General features: G+C 35.3%; 1 protein-coding gene across 9 annotated transcripts in view; it reads right to left on the bottom strand.

Moving 5' to 3' along the window:
• The window catches only part of TUT4 (terminal uridylyl transferase 4), a 149,590-nt gene that overhangs the window by 47,418 nt on the left and 77,530 nt on the right, over window positions 1–24,642 (bottom strand). For 8 of the 9 annotated variants that reach the window (XM_089922638.1, XM_022575693.3, XM_022575696.3 and 5 more), the window contains exons 5-13: window positions 22,793–22,970; window positions 20,924–21,012; window positions 19,493–19,544; window positions 17,240–17,309; window positions 15,506–15,632; window positions 7,511–7,630; window positions 7,133–7,345; window positions 3,446–3,620; window positions 1,030–1,730 (exon numbers count right to left, since the gene is read on the bottom strand). In XM_089922638.1, the coding sequence (XP_089778764.1) occupies window positions 1,030–1,730; window positions 3,446–3,620; window positions 7,133–7,345; window positions 7,511–7,630; window positions 15,506–15,632; window positions 17,240–17,309; window positions 19,493–19,544; window positions 20,924–21,012; window positions 22,793–22,970 (1,725 nt within the window). The remainder of the gene's footprint in view (window positions 1–1,029; window positions 1,731–3,445; window positions 3,621–7,132; window positions 7,346–7,510; window positions 7,631–15,505; window positions 15,633–17,239; window positions 17,310–19,492; window positions 19,545–20,923; window positions 21,013–22,792; window positions 22,971–24,642) is intronic. The other variant, XM_089922631.1, reaches the window with a different exon arrangement.

The following is a 24,642-nucleotide window of genomic DNA, read 5'->3' as shown; positions in this document are numbered from 1 at the left end:
AAACAATTATTGATAAATCAATAAAACTTGATGACTTTTCAGGGGTAATTTTTGTATTCTACTTGATTTACACATTATCTACATAATCATTTTTTCAACCTAGGTGCTGATACTATTTCAATTATGTACACTACACTCAAAGCAAAGTACCTTAGCTAAAACTTTCATTAACAAATTATTTTGTTACAAAGTAGCTTATTTTCTGCTCGCTCAGGTTTTTATTTTCTATAATTTATCAAGTTAAAGTTCAGACTATCCCACTTTAAAAGTGGAAAAGTTAAGACTCCTATAACTCATAAGGGATATGCCAAAATCCAAAGAGAAGCTCAGTGGCAGACACAGGATCTGAATTCATTTTTTTTTTTTGGTTTCTGATCTTAGTTTTAACTCAACTATCTTTAGTTAAGTTTATATACCAACCTTTGACCCCCACCAAAAAAACTTTAAAACAGAATACTATTAAAGTTTACAGACACTGTATTCTCCTTTGTGGAAGTAAATATAATCATATGTAAAAAAAATCAGCAAAGTTTAAAATATATGCTGCCTTTACCAAACTCACTTTCATAAGATACCTGATGAATCCTTTCATATATGAGAAAGTTAAGCAAACCAACTAGTAATAGAGTGCTGAAACATTTCAGGTTTCATATACATTCTTAAAAGGCAACTACAGGGGCTTCCCTGGTGGCGCAGTGGTTGAGAGTCCGCCTGCCGATGCAGGGGACACGGGTTCGTGCCCTGGTCTGGGAAGATCCCACATGCCGCTGAGCCTGCACGTCCGGAGCCTGTGCTCCGCAACGCGGGAGGCCACAACAGTGAGAGGCCCACGTACCGCTAAAAAAAAAAAAAAGGCAACTACAGGCAAAAATACAAAAAGTAAAAGAAACATATACACCAGAATACCATTCCAAAACAATAGTCTGCCATCATAGCAGCCATCTTTACATTTCTGAATCTAAAAACTATAAATACAGAGTCATACAACAACCACAAAACCTTACAGATTGTTTACAAACTGTATCCTACCTTGCCAGAGGTTAAAATAAACTTATCAAACACAAAATATAATTCCTGGGTGGGGTGGTTATCATCATCATTAAGGTCAGAAGTATCTTCTGTAGCTTTGCAGTTGCAAGAGGTAGCAGATGTGTCAGTGCATACAATGTGATGTGAACTTTCTGTTTCTAAATTTGACCTGCAGTCTGTACCAGCAGATTCATCTGGTTCAGGGGATTTACAATCAATGCAATTACACTGGGTGAGCTCCTTTTTAAAACAAGTTTCTGAAGGTACTAAAACATCTTGTTTCTTAATTGATTTTGGCTCTAATTCACTGCTTTCACTGGTGGAAAGAGATGAAGATTCCTGTCCATGTTCAGCCAAATCTAGTTCATTTATCAACAAATTATCATCTTCAGTAATACATCTCTGTGATGTACATTCCATTTCTTCATATTTATCAGGCTGACCTCTTTCTGCACTTATTTTTTCTGTGCTTTCCCCAAGTAGAATGCAACAACTGGATGCCATATTTTCAGACTTCACTGGTTTCTTATTGCTTATTTTTCCCTTCTCTTTTTTCATGGAATCCACTGTAGATTTATTTCCACCCTTCCTCTGAGGACAGGCAAAATACCGATAAGCTGCCCTGAATCTCTCCACAACATATTCATAAACAAGCTGGCTGTTTAAGCTCCGTGCAACATTCCTCTTGATTGAAAATGGATCTAGTTAAAAAAAAAAAAAAAAGGTCAGTAGCTAAGTATCTATTAACAAACTACATTTCCAAGCTTATACAAACAGCTACATTGTCAGCAGAGTGCATTTTCCCAAAATTTTTCTAAGGTAAGCTCCCAATGAGAGTTCCTGCAAACTGAGTAGTGGAAATAAAATAGCAACATCTTTCCTTTGTTTCTGTCATAAAATTAAAAACTAAAAGAAAAAGAGAGAAAAGAATAAAATAAGGTAATTAATGAGAGGATGGCTGAGGAGGCCAACTCAGTAATTACAAAATTTCAATGATGAAATTGCGAGAAAAAGCTATGCCAATATGCTTCCTTATATTGTCTTTGAATGAAATTTTTCAAGCTCCAAGACCTAGTAATAATTTTCATCTCTTGTCACAATATTCTTCAGTTATATATACTCCTTGCAATTTAAACAAATAAAATATAGCCTAAAACTCTCCAGGCTTCAAGTTATACTGATTTTAAGATTTAACTTCAGTAATATCAGAAAATTAATGAGAGAAAGAAGGAGAAATAATAGAAAAAGTAGAAAAAAACCTAAGAAAGTAAAACTTAAACCAAAATTTAAACCCTGATACAGTCTAAAATGGCTATGCTGAAAAGGCTTGCGTCAACTGAATCCTCATTATTAAGAGCATAGAACAGAGTTCTGAAAATGTTTCCGGGTTTTTGGATTTTATAAGCCTTAAACAGAAATAGGCCCCAGGAAAAAAGAACAGTGCCACCCAAAAGACGATACACATTTTCTCCACTACTGAAGATCATTAAGTGAAAGGATTAACAGGCCAGGCTTCAGATTGTTAAGACTGGGGCATCTGTTACTTTTTACTGTTATCTAAATCCATAGGCTTTTAAAAGCTTTACTTAGCCTCTTTCCTTTTTCTAGAAGAAAAAGAAAAAAAGAAAAAAGAAAAAAAGGCAGAGAGAAATTATGATGGCTGCAGGCTTCAGAGCTCATTTATTTACCATATGTAAGCAAGTACAAGATGTGAGTACGTGTTTGAGTGTATGAGAATATTTGTAAGTCCAACTCACAGTAGAGAAGCCCTACAGAGGATGGAGGGAAGAGAAGAATGTGTAGCCTAAAGAGACTAAAATGATGGACAGAAATTCCATTTCCTATCTATAAAAAGTGAGCAAAATGTGGAATTTAAATTTTTTATTAAGAATTTAGAAGCAATACTATTTATTTCTGTATCTCTAAAGATCTTAATATTCTTGGGATTTGATGTGAAACCTTATTTGTCAGCATCAACTGTTCTTTTTTCCTTTAGCTTAGCCATATTTAATAAATGAGGTACTTCACAAGACAATGAAAAATTGGATTTTAAGATTATACTTTAACATAATTTTATGACACAAATATATTTTAAAATATCTTACAGTATTCATATAACTATTCTATTTTTCTGTATTTTTGAAATTTTCCACAATTAAAAAATAAAAATAAAGGCATGTATACAAGCTAATTGCCCTAGCCATTATAATATTTACAGATTGGAAACTTTTAAGTAAGCATTAATCCTAAAAAGCTATCATGGACTTGATAAAGAATTTATCCACAATATATAGTGACAACCTAGTGGCATATAGTGCTACAAAGCCAAGGGATAAAATTTATAACACTACATTAGAAATAGATGATTAGTGGCACACACAAAATTCTCCAAATGAAATATAACATATCATCTCACCTTCAATGGCTATTCGCCTTTTAGGCCAGTTTTTGTTTTCTCTTGTTAAAATATCTTGTATCCGTACACATATGACGTATTCCTCCAAAGCAAAATCCAGTGTGTAAAATTTTAGCAGCTCTAACCATAACTGTCCCAGGGACACCTGATTTGGTGTTCCCAATGTTAAAGGAGACTGGAAAAGAAAAAAATACCTTTCATTTAAGCTTCACAAAACTATAGAATTGTTTAACTTTCAATTTAAAAAGACCTTAGAGATCACCTTTTCAAAAACTGAGGCATAAAAGAATAGGTTGCCAAAAAGCAATCTGTGGCACAGCTGGCAACAGAGTGTCCCAGATTACTGACTCCTAGAATTTTGTGTTCTTTCCACTAAACCAGTGATGCTCAACCTTGGCTGCACATTAGAATCACACTGAGAGCACTAAAATTCACCAACACCTGAGCTTGACACCACTCCCATCTCCCATACCTTTCCCAAGACTGTGATTTAATGGACTGAGATTTTTAAAGCTTCCTAAGTGATTGTCCCGTGCTGTGCAGCCAAGGTTGCTAACCACTGTATAACAACTACTAGAGCTCCTCCATTGCAGCAATTACTTTTAAAATCTATATAAATGCCCAGGGCTTTCAAAAGCTAATTCCTTCATTCAACAAACATTTTAGAACCCACTGTGTCCCTGGCATTGTTCTGGGGATATAAAAAAATAATGGGAGCTCCCACTTAAACCATGTATCACTCACTCTTCTAAGTGGCACATATACAACTAACATATACAACTATTAATTCTAACAGCTATGAAGTAGATACTATAGGGCAAGGATTTGACTCAGGATCACCTGGCTACTGGGTCTGTGATGCTAATCATTATAGCATACTGTGACTCAAACAAGGTGAGGTCCATTTCACAGACTATTAGGAGAGGAAGAGACCATTTAACAATTACAATGAAGGCTACATACTAAAATGGGTCTCTGAATCGGGGGGTCTTAACAGAAAGGTAATACCTGAATTCTAAAGCAATTAGCTAGATGAATGCCAGCTAAAAGTGACCACTAAGGCATATAAAGGCATAAAAATCATTCACTCATTCCATTCTACAACTATTCACTGAGTGCCTACTATGTGCCAGGCACTTGGGATATATCCGTGAAAAAAAACAAAGATCCAGGGCTTCCCTGGTGGCGCAGTGGTTGAGAGTCCGCCTGCAGATGCACGGCACACGGGTTCGTGCCCCGGTCCAGGAGGATCCCACGTGCTGCGGAGCGGCTGGGCCCGTGAGCCATGGCCGCTGAGCCTGCGCGTCTGGAGCCTGTGCTCCGCAACGGGAGAGGCCACAACAGTGAGAGGCCCGCGTACCGCAAAAAAAAAAACCCCAAAAAACAAAGATCCTTGCCTTAGTGGACCTTACATTCTAGGGGAAGAAGACAATAAGCAACGAACTTAATAAGTAAATTACACAGTAAGTTAGAAGAAGAAAAGTGCTGTGGAAATAAGAAAAAGTTGAGTAGGTTTAGTAAAGGGGATGGGATATGGGAGCAGATTCCAGTGTTAAATATAGTCAGGATAGGACTTGTTGAGAAGGTATGATCTGAAGAAGAGGAAAAAGGGTTCTAAGAACAGGAAACAGAGCAAACACACTAAAGTAGGAGTGTAAACAGCTTTAAAAAGAAGACTAGTGTGGCAGAGAGAGGAGAAGAAAAGAGGGAAACAAAGAGCTAACCAGTAAGAACTCTGGCTTTTATTCTAAATTAAATGAGGAGCCACTGAAGTATTTCAAGTGTGGGGAGGGAGAAGGGCATGATCTGACTTAAGTTCTAGAAGAGCCATTCTGATTGTTGTGTTGAGACTATAAAGGGGACAAGGGTAAATGCAGGGAAACTTATTATGAGTCTGTGGTAGTAGTCCAGGCCAGAGATGATATGGCTAGGACCAGGATGGTAACAGGGTAAGTGGTCAAATTGTGGATATATTTTGAAGTAGAGATGACAGGATTTCCTGACAGACTTGGTATGGGGTATGAAAGAGAGAAGTAAAGGATGACTCCAAGGTTTTTGACTGAGCAACTGAAAGGATGAAGTGCCATCAACTGAGATGGGAAAACTGCATGTGGAGCAAAGGGATGACCCAGAGTTCAGTTTTAGACACATTAAGATTAAGACATCTATTAGACATCTTAGTAGAAACATTAAATAGCAGGTTGGAAATACAATTATAGAGTTTAGGAGAGAGGTTTGGCCTAACATTTAAACTTGGGAGTCATCATCATATAGATGGTACTTAAAATCCATGAGATTGGATGAGATCACCAAGGGAGTGTAGATACAGAAAAAAGGCAGGGATCAAGGACTGAACCCTAGAATACTCCAACATTAAAGAGATTGGAGAGGAAAGGAAGAACCAACAAACAGGCTGAGAAGGAATAATCAGGCATGCGTGTGGTATCCTGAAAGTCAAGTTAAGAAATTTTTTAGAGAAGGAAATAATCAACTGCAAATGTTGCTGATAAGTGAAAAAAGATGAAAATTGTGAAATAACTATTGGATTTAGCCATGTGGAGGATACTGACACTGGTAAAACAAGTTTTGGCAGATTGATGGGGGTCAAAGCCTGAGTAGAGTGAGTTAAAAGGAAACAGAGAAATTGGAAATAGTGTATATAAACAATTCTTTCAAGAAGTTTTCCTGCAAAAGGGAGCAAGGAAATAGCTGGGAGGGGAAATGGTGTCAAGATTTTTCTTTAAAGTGGGAGATGTAAAAGCATGTATGATTCAGTAAAGAATGAAAAATTGGTAACCTAGGGTGGAAAGAGAAGAACTGCTAGAGCAATATTCCGGAATAGACAAGAAGGGATGAGACTAAACACACAAGTTAAGATAATGACTTTAGACAGCAACACAGGAACTTTTCATAAAGGTTATGAAAGCTGGCAGCAAGGCAGAGTATGTGAGCACAGATAGTGGGAGATGGTGGTGGGAGTGGGAAGTTCTCTTTTGATTGCTTCAGTTTTCTCAGAGAAGTAATAATAAGCAAGATCATTAGCTGAGAGTATTGATGGTTTGAGAAAAGGGTAGAAGGTAGTCTAGGAAAGTGGAAGAACTGAACATGTGCTCGGGAACTACATATACTCCAGTATAGCTAGAGCAATGATTTCTGTAACATTCACGTTTTCGTAGTAATGTCTGTCTACTTCAGAAGACTACATGCTTCTGGAGGACATAATCCATGAAAATACATCTTGGGTTCTCTAGCACTCAAGATAATGCCTGGCACATAGCTGGTCCTTAATAAATGAAGTTTGAGTGATTAAATAAGCCAGCCACCCTCTATAGGAGCACAAGGCCTTTATTTCTTCACCAGTCTGGCAACATAATCCCCATATGCTAAAGCTTTGGTCACAGCCCAACTCCTGAAGGAAATTTTTCTTATCTAAATGAAAAAGATACAAAGAATTACCTTGATATGATTCAAACAATACAAGCCTTTCAAAATGAGGTATATATTTATTAGGGAATCTTGGTACTGAAAAACTAAACCAGATCAACCCCTCACTTTACAGATGAGGAAAATGAGGCCAAGAGGCTTACTCAAGGTCAGTCAGTCAATCTACTATTAAAATAGCTTCAATTGAAGGCATCACAAATTCTACAGATAGAAAAGCCAAAAACAAAAACAAAAACAGCTTACTTTGCCATGTTTTTCCTTCATGGCATTACTTTGGTTGTCTGTTTCTGTCTTCTTGGTATCATCTTTTGGTTGGTCTGCCTTAGCTTTGTTTTCCTCAGCAATTGAGTTTTTCTCAGTTGCACTACTTGAATTATATTCCCACTTCACAAACTTCTCTTCTACTATGCCCTTCAGCTGAAAGTCATCCATCCTTTTTGGGTCAAAGCCTTCAATCTACATAAAAAGGCATTCCAAATTGGTAGTGGAAAGTTATTAAAAGAAAAAAAATGATGGACAAACAGACAAACCAGAATTCCAGCTTTAAATGTGTGAACAGAGCACTCTGCAAGAATGAACTACATATATACATGTGCATACATGTTACAAACTGATGCTTACCCAACTTCCAAGTAAGCAAGGAAGAAGAGGGGGTTTTCTTTGTTGTAGAAAAAACATCACCATTAAAGCAAAACAGTAAGAAGGGATTCCGCCATCAGTTTGGGAGTCAATATAGCACAACTGCAAAATGAAGGGGAAAAAAAGTACCACCATTTAACTTTCTTTCTGTTCTCCTAAAAAATAAAAGTAGCTTTTGTCTTCCTACCATAATCATTGTTAAAAGTTCAAATAATGACAAATATAAGGAATGACCTGAAATCATACCACCCTGAAATAACTATTTATATATTGGTAACCATCTTTCCATTCATTTCCTTACTGCATACGAAGATACATACATATTTTAGTTAAATGGAATCATATCACACATAGTGCTTTTACTGTGGACATCTTTTTAAAAACTTATTTTCTTATCTTGCCTCTACTTCTGCCTCAATGTTAACGATCTTCTATGTACTCTTCCATGCCTTTTTCTATACTCAAATAACCATATACAAATATACATTCCTATTTTCTATATAAATACAGGGAGGATTTTATAGTTTTTGTCATGTTTTACCAAAATAGACATCTCTCTGTATATTACTCTTCTCCCTTAACAATGCACCAAGAAAGTCCCTCTTAGTCAATTAGTATATATCTAACACATCTTTTAAAATGGTTAAATTATAGCCTATGATCTGGATGGTTATTCAATAGTTCCCTCACCCAAGGACTTTCACATTTTGTTCCCAGTTTTGCCACTTTAAACAGTCCTGTAATATTTATCCTTATACATTTTCCTAAATACTGGTGCTCATTTCTATGAGCTATATTCCCAGGAATGTGTTTGCTGGATTTTAAAATGTGATATATTTAAATTCTAATAAATATAAGATTGTTTTCCAAAATCAGTACAGAAATTTCTCTTTTCATCAGTAACAAGAAGGTATACACATGCTTCCCAATACTAGGTGTTACAACCTTTTTTTCTTTAAATATTTATTTTATTTACTTATTTATTTGGTTGTGCTGGGTCTTCGTTGCGGCTCGCCTGCTCCTTGGTTGCAGCACACGTACTCCTTAGTTGCGGCCAGAAGGCTCCTTAGTTGTGGCATGTATGTGGAATCTAGTTTCCTGACCAGGGATCAAACACAGGCACCCTGCACTGGGAGCGCGGAGTCTTAACCACTGCGCCACCAGGGAAGTCCCTATTTTTTTTATTTTTTATTTTTAATTAAGTAAAGTTGATTTACAAAGTTGTGTTAGTTTCAGGTGTACAGGTGTTACCACTTTAAAAAAATTGTCAACAAGATGGGTGAAATATAATATCTAATAGTTACTTCAATTTGCATTTCCTTGATGCTAAGAGGTTATACAAATTTTCATGTATTTACTAACCATTTGGATTTGCTCTTTTCTGAACTATTAAATCTTTTGCCAGTTTTTCTATTTTCATCAATACATATCGATTTGTACGTGTTCTTTTTTATGTTATAAATAATAACTCTTTATATCTGACATACACATTTGAAAAATGTTATTTTTTCCTAATCTGCTTTGGCATCATTTATAGTACTTTTTATCATATAAAATGTATTGTTTATATAAATAGTTAAATATGCTTAATATCTTCTAGGTTTCCTACCATGATAAAGATGTTTCTCCAATCCACAGGTTACATATACATACTCTTAAATTTTCTTCTAAAATTGTGAATTTTCATTTGAGTGCAATTTATTTTTGCATTTAGTGTGCTAAGGGTCCAACATTATTTTCTTCAAGAAAGATACAGTTCTGACAGAACCATTTATTAATAAACCATTGTTTTCTCACTGAAATCTTTTATTCTTTTCATAGATTAAAATCTCATTTACCCTAGGACCTACTTATGGGCTTTCTATTCTGTTCCACAGATCTACGTGTCTATTCCTATGCAATGGTATACACTTGACTAAAGCAGTTTTATAGTGGTAAAGTACATCCTCCTTCACTAGTTTTCTTTTTCTGAATTATTTTGGCTTCTCTCAAACATTTATTCTTCCATACTAACTTTAAGATTACGTTATAATTTTTTTCCCCAATTCTTGGTAATTCTAATTGAAATTATTGTACATTTGAAAATTAATTTAAGGGGACTTTACATTTTAGGGGTACCATCTCCCTATCCAATAACTTGGTGTATTTGCATTTTCCAAAAATTTAGGAGTTGTCATCAATTACTCTTTCCCTCACCTCTTGCATCCATTACCTCTGCAAGTCCTACTTCCAAAACTTATCCCAAATCTGTCTACTTGGCTTCATATCCATTCTAACCTAGCACAAATCATTATCCTCTCTAGCTGATCTACCACAACAGCCTGTTCACTGGGTTCCCTATTTCTACTCTTTACCCCCAGAAGACCTTTTCCAAGCATAAATCACGTCAAGTCATATAATGCTTTTAAAACTTATCCAATGAAATTAAAATACAAGTTCCTTACCACTGGAAGTGTCTGTCTAACTTCATCCTCTACAACGTTCACTCTCACTCGCCTCATTCCAGTCACTCTTGCCTTTTTCTGCTCCTTAAGAGCTCATTCTCACCTTACAGGCTTTTTACTAGCTATCCCTTGGATTCTATTCCCTGAGACGATCAAGTGGCTGGTTATGCTGGTCAGAGTTTATATATCACATCCTCAAAGAGACTTCCCTGACGATCCAGTGAAATGTCACTCTCTTAGCACATCACCTCATTTTAATGGCACTAAATTCTACCAGATATTGTGTTATTTATATATTTTTTTACTGTCTGATTCTTCCAAAAGTATGTAAGCTTCATGAGAGCAGGACTCAGTACATCTTGTTAGATGTTTCCAACACCTAAGAACAGTATTTAGCACATAGGAAGCATTTAACAAATGTTTGCTCAATAAATAAATTTGTTCAGATTTTGTTTTCACCATTCAATAACACAATTTTCTTCCTGTACCCTTATTAAATTTATTTGTTAGTATTTTATAATTTGTGTCACTGTCATGAAGATAATATTTTTCCCTGCTTCTATTCTATAAGATTATTTTTATGACAGAGAAAAGCTACTGATTTTTGTATGTTTATAGTGTATTTAGTCATCACAAATTCTAGCAGTTTTTAACTAGGGTTTTCTAGGTATACAATCATATCATTAGCAAAGAGAACATCTTATTGTTTTTCTAATATTTACATTCATTACTTCATTTTCTTTCCTTGTTGCATTTTTTAAATCTCCAAAACAATGTATAACATAATTGATGAACATCTCTGTAATATTCCTTATTTTAACACATATGGCTTGAGTAATTCACTTTTTTTGTTTTTTTGTGGTACGCAGGCCTCTCACTGTCATGGCCTCTCCCGTTGCGGAGCACAGGTTCCGGAAGCGCAGGCTTAGCGGCCATGGCTCACGGGCCCAGCCGCTCCGCGGCATGTGGGATCTTCCCAGACCAGGGCACGAACCCGCGCCCCCTGCATCAGCAGGCGGACTCTCAACCACTGCGCCACCAGGGAAGCCCACTTGCGTATATATATATATATATATATATATATATGTTGTGTTTTTTATTTAATTTTACTTTTGGCTGCGTTGGGTCTTCGTTGCTGCACATGGGCTTTCTCTAGTTGCAGCAAGCAGGGGCTACTCTTCGTTGTGGTGCGCAGGCTTCTCATTGCAGTGGCTTCTCTTGTTGAGGAGCACGGCTCCAGGCGCACAGGCTTCAGTAGCTGTGGTGCGTGGGCTTAGTTGCTCCACAGCATGTGGGATCTTCCCAGACCAGGGATTGAACCCGTGTCCCCTGCATTAGCAGGCGGATTCTTAACCACTGTACCACGAGGGAAGTCCCCACTTTCTTATATTTTATTTAGACTTTTGCATTTACTTAAGTAAGATCAGCCTGTAATTGGACTGTTATTATTTTCCTTACATAATAAAGACGTAGCATAATCACTAAAGCCTTAGTAAATTTAAGAATATAATTTGAAATAAAAGAGGATTAAAAAACACTGATAAAAAGAGCTTAGGACTTCCCTGGTGGCGCAGTGGTTAAGAATCCGCCTGCCAATGCAGGGGACAGGGGTTCGATCCCTGGTCTGGGAAGATCCCACATGCCATGGAGCAACTAAGCCCACGCGCCACAACTACTGAAGCCTGTGCACCTAGAGCCTGCGCTCTGCAGCAAGAGAAGCCACCACAGTGAGAAGGCCATGCACCGCAACGAAAACAGTAGCCCCCACTCGCCACAACTAGAGAAAGCCCACACGCAGAAACGAAGACCCAAAACAGCCAAAAATAAATAAATACATTTATTTAAATAAATAAATAAATTTGAAAAAGAGCTCAAAATATTCCACTAGAATAAATTCTCATTTATCCAGGGTATTAGGACAAAGGGTATGCTGCCTAATGAATAAGTCAAGTTAACCAGAAACTTCTTTGCAACTATAAGGAGCTGCTCATGTAAGCTGTTAACACTATCAGACATCTCACAGAGGAAAAACACTGAGGTAGTTTAACAGAGAGCTCTTAAAACACAGAGATCTCATAGTCAAGATATGGAAATAACCTAAACGTCTATAGACAGATAAATGGATAAAGGAAATGTGCTATATACCCACAATGAAACATTATTTAGCCTTAAAAAAGAAGGAAATTCTGCCATTTGCGACAATACAGATAGACCTAGAGGACATTATTTATGCTAAGTGAAATAAGACAGGCACAGAAAGACAAATGTTATATCTCACTTATATGTGGAATCTAAAATAGTCAAACTAATTAGAAGCGAAGAGATTGGTGGCTACCGGAGGCTGGGGTAGAGGGAAATGGGAAGATTGTTGGTCAAGGGGTATAAAATTTCAGTTACACAAGATAAATAAGTTATGGTGATCTAATGTATAGCGTGGTGACTATAGTTAACCATACTGTACTATATACTTGAAATTTGTTAAGAAGTTAGATCTCAAGTGTTTTGTCACTTACACACACAAAAACGGTAACTAAAATGGTAACTGTGTGAGGTAACAGATGTGTTAATTAGCTTGACTGGTGATTATTTCACAACGTATACATATATCAAATCACCAAGTTGTATACCTTAAATATATATAATAAAAAATAAAAATAAAGTAAAACCCCCAGGAATCTCTTTTAGATGTCAGATATTGCTAAAATTAATTCTTATGTTAACTACAAAAAGTGGCTCTGAGTCAGGAAACTTGACTATATTGGACTGATAAGCTAAGAGTTTTGCTGCCCAGAGTATTAATAGGCTTTCCCAGAAAACAATTTCTTATTAGTAGAATGCTAAGAATATAGCTACTTAAGAATGGAGACAGCCAGAGAACAATCAACAGCAATCTCATGATATCAATTACAAGAATAAATTATATTCATATACTACAATTTTTCTGAACCCTCAAATCATGGAAAATCTGTGCTTTACTAAATAACATACAATGTGGATTAAAATTTCAAGATAAATAAAGCTGTTGGAAAAAAATATTTGAGAGGAATTATTTGAGAGAAATCATTTCTAGGTTTCTTACAATAAACTCAAAAATGAAAACCACTGGGAAAAGCTCTTTGCAACTAACACAGCTGCCAAAAATGAGACACATCGCTCTGTTGGAAACAGAAAGGAACCACTCTGCAACCAGCTTTGTAACACGTTTTTTAGTGTCCTTCAATGACTGGTACGTTTAGAATCAATATAAATTTGAGTAACCTTTTCAAAGAGACCACTTTAGGAAACAAAGTTTATAGGCCACTTTTTTTTTCCCAAATGAAAATAAGCTGAATACCATTTATAGTCTTCTAACACAGTCTAATTACTTAAAAGAACAAAAGAAGTGTGTGAGAAAACTAAGACTATTTATGACCACTAAAAAAATTAAGGCATAATTAAACAGTACCACCCCAGAGGCAGCTATTTATTCCTTCATTCCTTATGAAGCCACTAACCTTCCTGGAGTTGATAAACTTAGTTTCCTGAGTAATGGCTAGTCCTTGTCTACCAGTCTCATCCCATACTCTGAGAAACTTTAGTTACTAGGGTTGTCACACCAGTCCTATTCCTGCTGACTTATCATTGTTTAAATAATCTCACTTGCCAACTGAACAAAAAAGATTTGTGTAGCATTTTAGAATTCAAAGTATATTCTCATTGATTATCTCATATCACTTTTGAAATAATCTCTCCAGATAGAAAAATTGAGGCTCAGATAGATGAAGTGCCTTGCTCAAAATGATATAAATATTTAGTATAAAAATTAGAGTTGGAATTGGTTTGTTCCATTTCATAGCACTAAATTTCTGTAGTATGCCAGGCATTATGCTAGGCACAGAATATAATGAGATAAATAAGAGGAGGTTCACCCTCCCTCAGACTGGTTCACTGCTCCCAGTCACTTCCAAGGATTAACAATCTTTCTGAAGAACTGGGCCATGTATTCAACAAATATTTATTAAATGCCTACTCTGCACTGGCACAGTAACATAAGAAGCACGAGGACCAGCCGTGAATAAATAAAACAGACTAAACTTCCTATCCTTGCAGTTTATAATTTCATGGAAGAAAACAGATCACAAACAAATATATGAATATGTATGGAAGGTGGCAGTAAGTGCTATGAACAAAATAAAGCAGGGTAAAGGCAGAGAGAGTGATGGAGGCAATGCTATCTTATACAGGGTGGTCCAGGAGACTCTGGTAAGATGAAATTTGAGCAGAAACTTGAAAAAAAGTAAAAGAGTGAACCATTCTGGATATGTGGGGTAAGAACATTTTAGATGAAGGGAATAGCAAACACAAAGGTGTTAGGTATGAAGACACCCCAACTTAGGCTTTCTGACTGTCCCATACTTTTCAAGCTGTTCCTTACTCAGACAGCTGGTTCTGTCCCAACTATGGGGAGAATCAAAAGTCAAGACAAAATATTTCTAAAAGAATCCTCTGGCTGTTTTTGTTCTCAAGTTATCACTCCACCACTACCCCACTAACTCATCTTCTTTGTATAAGACAGAGAATTTACTCATCATTAGTCTAACAAGTAATGAATACTACACTGATGAATACTATATACAAAAACTAAAAGCTCTCTCTCTCTAGTCATTTGGACTGATATTTACCACTCCTCGCCACCTCCAAGGGGTAACCTGGAGCACAGGGGGAACCACAGCCTTTAATAATATGTTAATTCTAATTTAGGAAATTTAGATAACGAATTCTTAGCAGTTGGCCATTCAGAAATTGCTGCAGGGGGGATTTCCCTGGTGGTGCAGTGGTTAAGAATCCGCCTGCCAATGCAGGGGACAGGGGTTCAAGCCCTGGTCCGGGAAGATCCCACATGCCACGGAACAACTAAGCCCATGCACCACAACTACTGAGCCTGAGCTCTATAGCCCGTGAGCCACAATTACTGAACCCATGCGCCTAGAGCCTGTGCTCCACAACAAGAGAAGCCACCGCAATGAGAAGCCCACTCACCACAATGAAGAGTAGCCCCCGCTCGCCGCAACTAAAGAAAGCCCGTGCACAGCAACAAAAGACCCAGTGCAGCCAAAAATAAATAAGTAAATTCATTAAAAAAAAAAAAGAGAAAGAAATTGCTGCAGGTTACCAATAATTTAGACTGGGAAAAAAATATGCTAACAAAAGAATCTTAACTTGCATAACAATATCTTACAACCTTACAACCTTAACTTACAATAACAATAAGAGTGAAAACTTGAGTCTCAAATACTAAGATGTGAAAGAGAATATTTCTACACTGAATAAAAGAGAATAAAGTATAATAATTAAACATTCTAAAGTATATTAATAAACTCTACATGCCTATGAAACTTTATTTTCATGTCCATTATCAGAACCTGCCACACCACTTTCCGTCCACAAATAACTATTTTGTCCCCATATTATTATGATTTATGTTACATGTTAGTGCAAGAAAAAGCCTCAGTTATCTTAAATGTTAGGTACTTTTTTCCTCTGTTCCACTTACCTTAGCCCAATAGCGAAAGGCTAACACCAAGGGAGTAAAGACAGGTTCCATTTTGCCAAGAGCAGCAAGTAAGTCAGTAGTGAGGCATGCCATATCATTTCCTGCACTCACTCTACAAAGTAAACCACTGTGAATGAGAAAGAAACAAATTTTCACTGTACTAATACCTTAAAAACCAGAATACCTCAAATCCTGTGGCTATCCTTTCCAGTCACTACAATTAACACCTAAGAATTCATAATAAAAACAAATGTTTTAATAAACTTAGAGCTAACAGAAAACTATATATCATTTCCATCACTAGAGTTCCATACAAATTAAAGATGTTTTAACTATCCATTTATACTTCAGAAATAAATTTTAACCTCACTTAGTATTTAATATTTAAGTTCATGAAAAATTAATTTCAAAAGCAGCATTAAGATGCACCAAAATTTGATTTATGTGAGGGGAAAGACATTGATATCATCAATGTCAAATAGTACAACATACCTTCCTAGTCCATTCTTTTTACTTTGCACATGATAAAAACAAAAAATGAAATACTGGGGCTTCCCTGGTGGCGCAGTGGTTGAGAGTCCGCCTGCCGATGCAGGGGACAAGGGTTCGTGCCCCAGTCCGGGAGGATCCCGCATGCCACAGAGCGGCTGGGCTCGTGGGCCATGGCTGCTGAGCCTGCACGTCCAGAGCCTGTGCTCCGCAACGGGAGAGGCCACAACAGTGAGAGGCCCACGTACCACAAAAAAAAAAAAAAAAAAAATGAAATACTGAATTGACTAGCTATACTTCTTGACTCTAATTTTTCCTATCCAAGCTTTCATGACTTTATTGATATGCTATTTTCAGATTAGAGATCAGAAAGAATTTATCTATTAATCCACAAGTAATGCTTATATGTAAGTGAATATAGGAGCTACCTTAAACGGAGTGACAGAATTGTAGAAGAAACATTTTTGTGGCAGGGAAAAGAATGTGACTGAGGTTGCCGCAGAGGCAATTTGACACAATGTGGTAGGAAAAACACTAGAAGTCAGAATACCTCTATTCCAATTCTGATTTTCCCCTGAATAATTTGAATTTGGACAAATCACTTAATCACTCCAGGTCTCAATTTTCTAATTTAGACAATAAGGAAGTTGAACTAGATCTCCAAAGATTCTTCTAGCTTTGAATAAAAAAGAGTAATCTTAAAATGTAAGAAATAATAATTAATAATCAATAAAAGAATACATTATTATTTCCATATTGTTTCCATCTCTCCCACATTGGTTTCAAATACGATTATTTCAGTTTCCTTTGTCAAAGGCATGTTGCTCTCTCAGTCCTATAAATATCTGAATAGAAAGCGAAGATCAATCTTCAATGACTCCTTGAATTTCAGTGAACTAAAAACTAGATTCTAATAGATCCTTGAGAAGAGAGTCTATTTCTTATTTATGTTTGAAATAAGCAAAGCAGTACCTAACATATAGTAAATGCTCAATACTGTTGGGTGAATAAACAAATGAAAAGTTTTGCATTAGAATGTTTTATTTTTAACTCTCTAATAACTCCATTTCTTGTTCACATGCTTTTAGCAGGCTTGCTAATTTTAATAAATAGAAACTAGCTTAGTCAAATTAATCCAAGAAGAAATCTAAAACAAAACTCTTCTCTCTTACAGATATCCACTGCATACTTGGTTGTTGTTAATTTTTTTAAAAAAAACTTTATTTTCTCTTCATTGTTACCGACCTTTTCCGATCTTTGCACACCACAACAGGAACTTTAGCGTGAAAATCAGATTCCACATCTACATATAATACTAATAAAGAAAAAAAATAAAACATGTAAGCTAATGTCAACATCTCTCAAATGTCTGCTCTATGGTAAACATTAAGTAATCGTTTCCTTCTAAAAATCACTCTCACTGCTTCTGTGGGACAATCCACTCTTCTCGTTATAAGCATCAACCCAACAGAATCTCTTACCTCTCTTGGTGTCATTTGCTGTATTATCACAAACCACAGACAGGCAGAGTCCCAAATACTGTCCGAACATTATAATTACCTTAAGAAGAAAGGTTTTAACATCCCTAAAAGTTTGAATATTTCCAATATACAATCTAGTCAAAGTTGTTAAACCTTCATAGATATAGCAAACAGAGGACACCACTTACTTCTGAAGGCTATTTCCACAGGAGTCACAAAATGAGAACCTACAATGCTTTGACAATATAGTTCTTTTAAATTATCCATGGCAGTAAAAGGCTAATTCTACTGGCCCTATTTCCTGTTAATATATGAAGAGTCTGCCAAAGCTCTTAAGGAAGGACTAACAGGTGAAGCACACTTCCACTCTGAAGTCTTTCTCTACATCTCCAAGGTAGGCCCCATGCCATAAAATATCTAATCTAAACAAAAATAGATGGATTAACATTATCTCATTTGAAGTTCAGAAAAAAATCTCTTAGTAGTACCTGTTGGAATTATTAATCTATTCAAAACAAATGTGCTGAAGAGCTTCATGTCAGGAATTACCTTATGCATGGTGGATATGACAATGAATAGATACAAAGGGCTCAATTAGGGATTTGGAAAACAAATACATAAACAAATAAATCCTGCAGATAACAGGATAGAGGTCTTTAAAGAGTACAGAGGGCATAAAGGAGGGAATAATCAATTTTACATTCAGACTGAATTTTAGAAACCTATGTTATGTGACTTAAGATGATCTATTCATGTATTTCAGTGGAAAACATATTTAAAATATTTTTGCTACGTTGATAGTGTCTAGTGAGTCTAAAGAGGTAAAAGCGCTTATCTATATTATGCTTTAGAGTTTTTGTGCAATGAGAGTCAACTATTACAGAAGAAAACTTCCTTTACAGGTTAAACTGCACCAAAATCATCCCTTAAATATTAATATCCCAGGAAAATGGCCAAAAAGCTGATAAATAACGGAGAGCTGATAGGGCAGACAGAGAGAAGAAAAGAAGTTTAGAACTGACACTAGGGCCAATGAGAGGGTATGGCTAAAATCAATAAACTATCTCTTCTAAGCCAAAATGGAAATATTTTTGACAGGTAATTATGATTCATAAAATATAAGATGACAATAGTAATAATAATAACAATCACAGCAGCAGAAATTTAATAAGAAGGTACTGTAAACCAGGTACTTTTCTAAGCTATGGCTTAACCCATTTCATCCTCATAAACAACCCTCTCATCAAAAAGATACTATATTATTGCCATTTTATAGATGAGAAAACTGAAGCATTAACACTTAAGTAATTTGTCAAAGGACACACAACCAGTAAGTGGTACAACTAACTAAAATTTGCACCTGGCAAGTCTGGCTCCAGATTCTGAGCTCCTAAGCATTTACTTTATATAACAAGAAAAGCAGTAAATAAAACCAAGAAAATAATATTCCAGACTGTACTACATGACCTGGGACCTGCTTTGAGAAAGTTGTAATTTTTAAAATTTTTATTTAAAAAGTATTGTTACCTATATGAATGTCCTTTTTACATAAAAATCAATCCAGACAGATGAGCCACATATGAAGGACTTAGTAGGTATAATCTGGTTGATGTACTATAAATGATTAACATTGTTTTAAGTGGGGAAAAAACATATTTATTCAATGCATACACACATTTTTTTCCCCAAGTCTCTCCCTAAATCTTCCTTCATCAACAATCTCCTAATGATTACAGGTTTTCTGTCTCATTTTGCACAAGAAGCATTCATAATACTCAAAGGCAACATTTTGAAATTACCCAAAAGGCAATCATTTTTAATATATCAATTTTAAATATGATACTTTTGATCTAACTGACATGTAAATGTTCTAGTACACCTATTAAATACATATGCAATACAATGACGCAAATATGCTAGCAGTTTTAGTTTAACTTGGTTAGGCATACATAAACAACACAATGCATATATCTTTAAAGAACTTTCTTTAGAAAAATGACTTTAAAAAGAAACTCACCACTTTTTTTTAAAATCCCAAGCACTTGTATCAGAAGATCCGGATGATTCATCTAAAAGAAGTTTCAAATTAATAAATACACTAACTTCAAAGTTCAAGTTTCAGAACTTTAGAGATAATTCAATTTCATTAAATACAAGTAAAATCATGCTCTGTATTTTAAAATAATGAAAACAGAATAGTGTTCTACTTTTATGTTAAGAAATCTTGTTCATGGAGGAAGTAGAATCTAATAAATCATATAGTGCTATTATTCCAGCAACACTACTAGAATTAGTGAGTTCTTAGAGTGAGAAAAGATTCTGCAATTTCATATCAAAACAAATGAAAAAAGAAATCAGTTTACCAAATGATTTCTAAAGAGAAGTTGTTGAGATAAGAAATTTAAGGGATATTGACAACTGGCAGCATGGCCAAAAGGCTTAGATTAAAATACTACTTTAAATAACAAGCATGCCAAATATTTAGCTTAAATGTGTACTTTGCTGCTATTTAAAAAGCATTTAATAATCATACCTTACTTGTAAGTTAACGACTATATCAGACTAGAAATTAAAACATCAAATTTTCACCCAAATCAAACCTCCTTGAGCATAAACTTATTATTCAAAAAGTTAAAAACACATAAAATATCAACTGATTATTTTAAATGTTTGATATGTCAGTAAATAAGCAATGTTAGCAATGCTAAACAATATTGGTATTTTGCTAACGGTCCTAGCCACTACTTATTAAAAGTACCTATAATGTGGGGCTTCCCTGGTGGCGCAGTGGTTGAGAGTCCGCCTGCCGATGCAGGGGACACGGGTTTGTGCCCCGGTCCGGGAAGATCCCACATGCCGCGAAGCGGCTAGGCCCATGAGCCATGGCCGCTGAGCCTGCGCGTCCGGAGCCTGTGCTCCGCAACGGGAGAGGCCATGACAGTGAGAGGCCCGCGTAACGCCAAAAAAAAAAAAGTACCTATAATGTACCAGGCACTATACAAAACATACTTGGTATATATATCACCTTATTTAATATTGAAGTTATTATTCCTATTTTGGAAATTAGAAACTGAGGATCAAGAAGGTCAAGTAACTTGCTCATTGCAGCCAAGATCTGAACATCTACAGATGTATGATTTCAAAATTCTTTCCTCTTTCTATACTGCTTACCATAAGCAATAACTGTTCAACACGTTCAAATACAAGCATTTTCCTTTTTTTGACCACCTTCCTCTTCTTCTTTTTTTTTTTCTCCCTTATTTTCTTTAATTCCACCTATGTCTGACAACTAAAAAGTACTTTCCAAAAGCACTGTTAAATCATGATGGTAACATTCTACAAGCCAGAGTTTTATATTCTCCTATATCTTCTCTAAAAAGATAAACAATAAACAATACCAAGTACTAATTAAGAACCATACAGAAAAGGGTCTTGTCTAATTACTTACCTTGGGAGGAAATTTTATATCTATATTAACATCACTACTTTTCAGAGCAAACTTAGTCAGAGACGAGCCATACAACCTAAGTGAACACTCTGGAAATGAAGGAAAAATATCATACCATGAAACAGCATGCAAATATGAGAACTTTAAAAAACAGTGATAGGAAAACTGCATATATTTCAATTCTGTGTCTTCCAATTCTAATACAGCAATTATAGAAGAATAATATCCTTTTCTAAGTGATCTACAAAATAATAAAAATGTTTCTCAGTTATAGGGTTCAGGAAGAGAGAAATAACTCATTCAAGTTCAGTGTTTAAACAAAATTTTAGTAGTAATTCATTTAGGAATAACTAGAAGTATGTTTCACATTTAATATGTAACAGTAAAGAATGTACTAACCTAGCTATAGCTACTGTCACAAACTACATTATTTTTTTAGATATTTACTTAAGAAATAGCTCTTTAAATGAGGAAGGGATCACAGACATTCAGCCAATGCTCTTTAAAAACACAAAGTGAAGCCAAGTCAATTGATACTGCAGACCTAAAACCAAAAAAACCTCTGGTTTTCAAGAGTTCACAGAACAAAATAAATAGGAATAATAACATGCTACCTACATCTTTTGCAAACTACCAAATGTTATTTCAAAAATCATAATACGGGGCTTCCCTGGTGGCACAGTGGTTGGGAGTTCGCCTGCTGATGCAGGGGACGCGGGTTTGTGCCCCGGTCTGGGAAGATCCCACATGCCGCGGAGCGGCTGGGACCGTGAGCCATGGCCGCTGAGCCTGCGCATCCGGAGCTTGTGCTCCGCAACGGGAGAGGCCACAACAGTGAGAGGCCCGCGTACCGCAAAAAACAAAAACAAAAACAAAAAAAATCATAATACGGTAAATTTTTAAATGATCTCAGCAGAGGACAAGTTGAAAAATAACATGATTGGGACTGATCATGGGATGTTTAGTATGTTAGGAAGTGTTAAGTTTGTACTCAGTTGAATTTATAAAAGTCTACTTTTCAAGTTCACAAAATGTCTGAAAGTCATCCAAGTCATTAAAATCATAAATATTTCACTTCTATTCTTATAACAATAAGTAAATTATTCCTATGTATAATTTAAATTAGTATCAATGTGTTTTAGATAGAAAACTACATTATAGAAATAATAAAGAAAAATTAAAATTTCAAATTCTTTCTTATAAATCTCACAATGGCTTGATATAAAATTATAATTTATCAACCATCTAAAATCCCTTTGGTGGTAAGAAACAAGTCTTACTTAATATCCATTTACTTAAATTCAGTATTAATGCAAAAAAATGATGAGGGCTAAGCAAATAATCTATACATAAATGTCTACAACAAACCTGACCCAACTCCCCCTTGTGCCAAAAACATAAGCTTTCTGTAAAGAAAGATCAAGAGTCAAAAAAAGAAATAAAAGTGTAAATTTTACCTCTAACTTCCTTAAAGTAAATTAATTTTCCCCACTATCAAGCAATAGGAATTTTATTCAGTAACTAGTTCAACTGTATATACTGAAATAAATATGACTAAAATGTCCATTCAGAAGTCAATGATACTGAAAATTTAATATAAAATATAATATTCAAGCACTAAGCAATTAATCTTGTATCTGACATTTTAAAAATCTTTTTTTCTTATTACAAAAATTATGCTGTGCCGTAATTCTTCATTTTCCTTTTCTGAAATATCTCCCCCCCAAAAGTCATTTACAAATAATTAATCTACTGTTAAGATGGAGAAAAAAAGAGAAAGAAAAACATTAAGAATTTACCCAAAGTTCAAGAGGAAGCAAGAGGAAGAGTTGTATCATTTTAAAAATTAAGTATAAAATGAAGCTGTACCTGGTAAAAATGCTGTTATAACCTTTGACATTTCCTCCACAATTTCCTGACGAACTCTGAGGTCATCATCTGTTATTCCTTGTTCTTTTGATAATTCAATAACTGCAACACTTAAAGCAGCCAAGTGGGCAAGGGAAGGAGGTGGCAGAGAACGAAGCTCACTTTCTTCCTGTTTTTCCTATTAGTGTGACGTTTAACAACAACAATATAAAAAAAGATTTCTATTTTAATGTCCTCGTATTTAGGAGAGAAGGACATAATCAACATATATGCACCTTCTGTTGCCAGATTTAATAAACCTAGGATATGGAACTGAACAAAAGAGAGAGATCCCTGCCTTTGTGAAGCAGGATTGAAAGAATGAGAGGTGCTGTGGGGGAGGTTGCTATTAAACATTTAAAAAATAAGACCTGTTTTACTTTACTGTGTGCATAAATTCTGAAATGCTACATCAAAGCCAAGATTCCATAAGTAACAACATTTAGCTGATCATTTTGTTGCAGCCAAGAGACGCTGTCTTAGGTATAGCAGAAGGTCTTGAATGTCTCTGATTGGCATGTACAGTACCAGATTAAATGGTCACAGGAAAACATCCTAAACAATATCGCCATGTATTTGATACACTGCCTCCCATTTAAAACTGATTTCGCTGTTATTTTATACAAAACTAGGCAAAATGTTAAAAAAAAAAAACAAATCTCTATTCTGCTAAAAGTTTGAAAGCCAATTTAAAGCAAGGAGCTGAAGAGGGACTATATTATATATGCACAATGATTTTTAAAATTAATTGATTACTCTGATTTTAAAAACTACATGCTAACTGCAAAAGCTACATGAATTATAAGAAAAGAAGAAAATCACCCACCAGCTCACATCCTACTATTCCATACATTTTTCAACATAACAGACCATACCATTTCTTTAATATTATAACAAAAACATTTTCTATTATCACATTTCAGTCAAAAAACAATCTCTTATTTTTTTTGAGATATGGAGCTCCCAAAAGAATAATCAAAAGTAGTTTATTTTTCCCCCTCCCCCACTCAATATAGTAAAACAAAGAATTTGGTCTATTCCTAATTCTATTCTTTGTTACCATATTCAGTCTTAATGTAAATCAAGTTTACCTATGGTACAGAATAATCAAACACAGGAAGTAAGACAACCTTGTTTTTATAAGTTTCTGAGATCATTTCTGCAACCTTAACTATAAACTACATCTTAGATGAGCATCTAAGTTTTCAGGACTACTTTTTTTTTAGGATTTATCCAAGGTATTAACAGCAATATACTTAATGAAAAAATGATACAAAATTAACATGCAACAAAATTATCTTTATTTCTAGATTGAAAATAAGAGGATAAAAGACAGTGAACACTCTTCTATCTATGCTATCCCGCATGCTGCAATAAGAGCCTGCATGCTGTGACTAAAGATCCCGCATGCTGCAACAATCCTGCTTGCCACAACTAAGACCCGGCGCGGCCAAATAAATAAAAATATTTTTTTTTGAAAAATAAGCCTATTCTACCTCCTTTAGGATACTGTTCCATCAAACATTCTCATTTATATCCTCATATCATTGATCATCCTGTCAACCTGATATCTTCATATATCCTCTGTCATAAATATGATCAATTAAATCCCTACGCTTCTGTAACTTACATTCTAGTTAGAGAAAATAGACAACAGATAAATAAATATATATTATGATGTCAGGTAGTGTTATTAAGAAAAATAAAACAGGGTAAGAGGCTACAGACTGTTGGGAAGATGGTATTATTTTAGAATAGAGTAGACAAAGAAAGCTGCTCTAAACAGGTGAAGAGACCTGAAAGTGAAAAAG

This window comes from Delphinapterus leucas, chromosome 1 (genome assembly GCF_059928025.1).
Source record: "Delphinapterus leucas isolate spDelLeu-1000000601 "Yukka" chromosome 1, BTC_Dleu_Yukka2, whole genome shotgun sequence".
Classification (NCBI taxonomy): Eukaryota; Metazoa; Chordata; class Mammalia; order Artiodactyla; family Monodontidae; genus Delphinapterus; species Delphinapterus leucas.
This window is presented reverse-complemented; position numbering and strand designations above follow the sequence as displayed.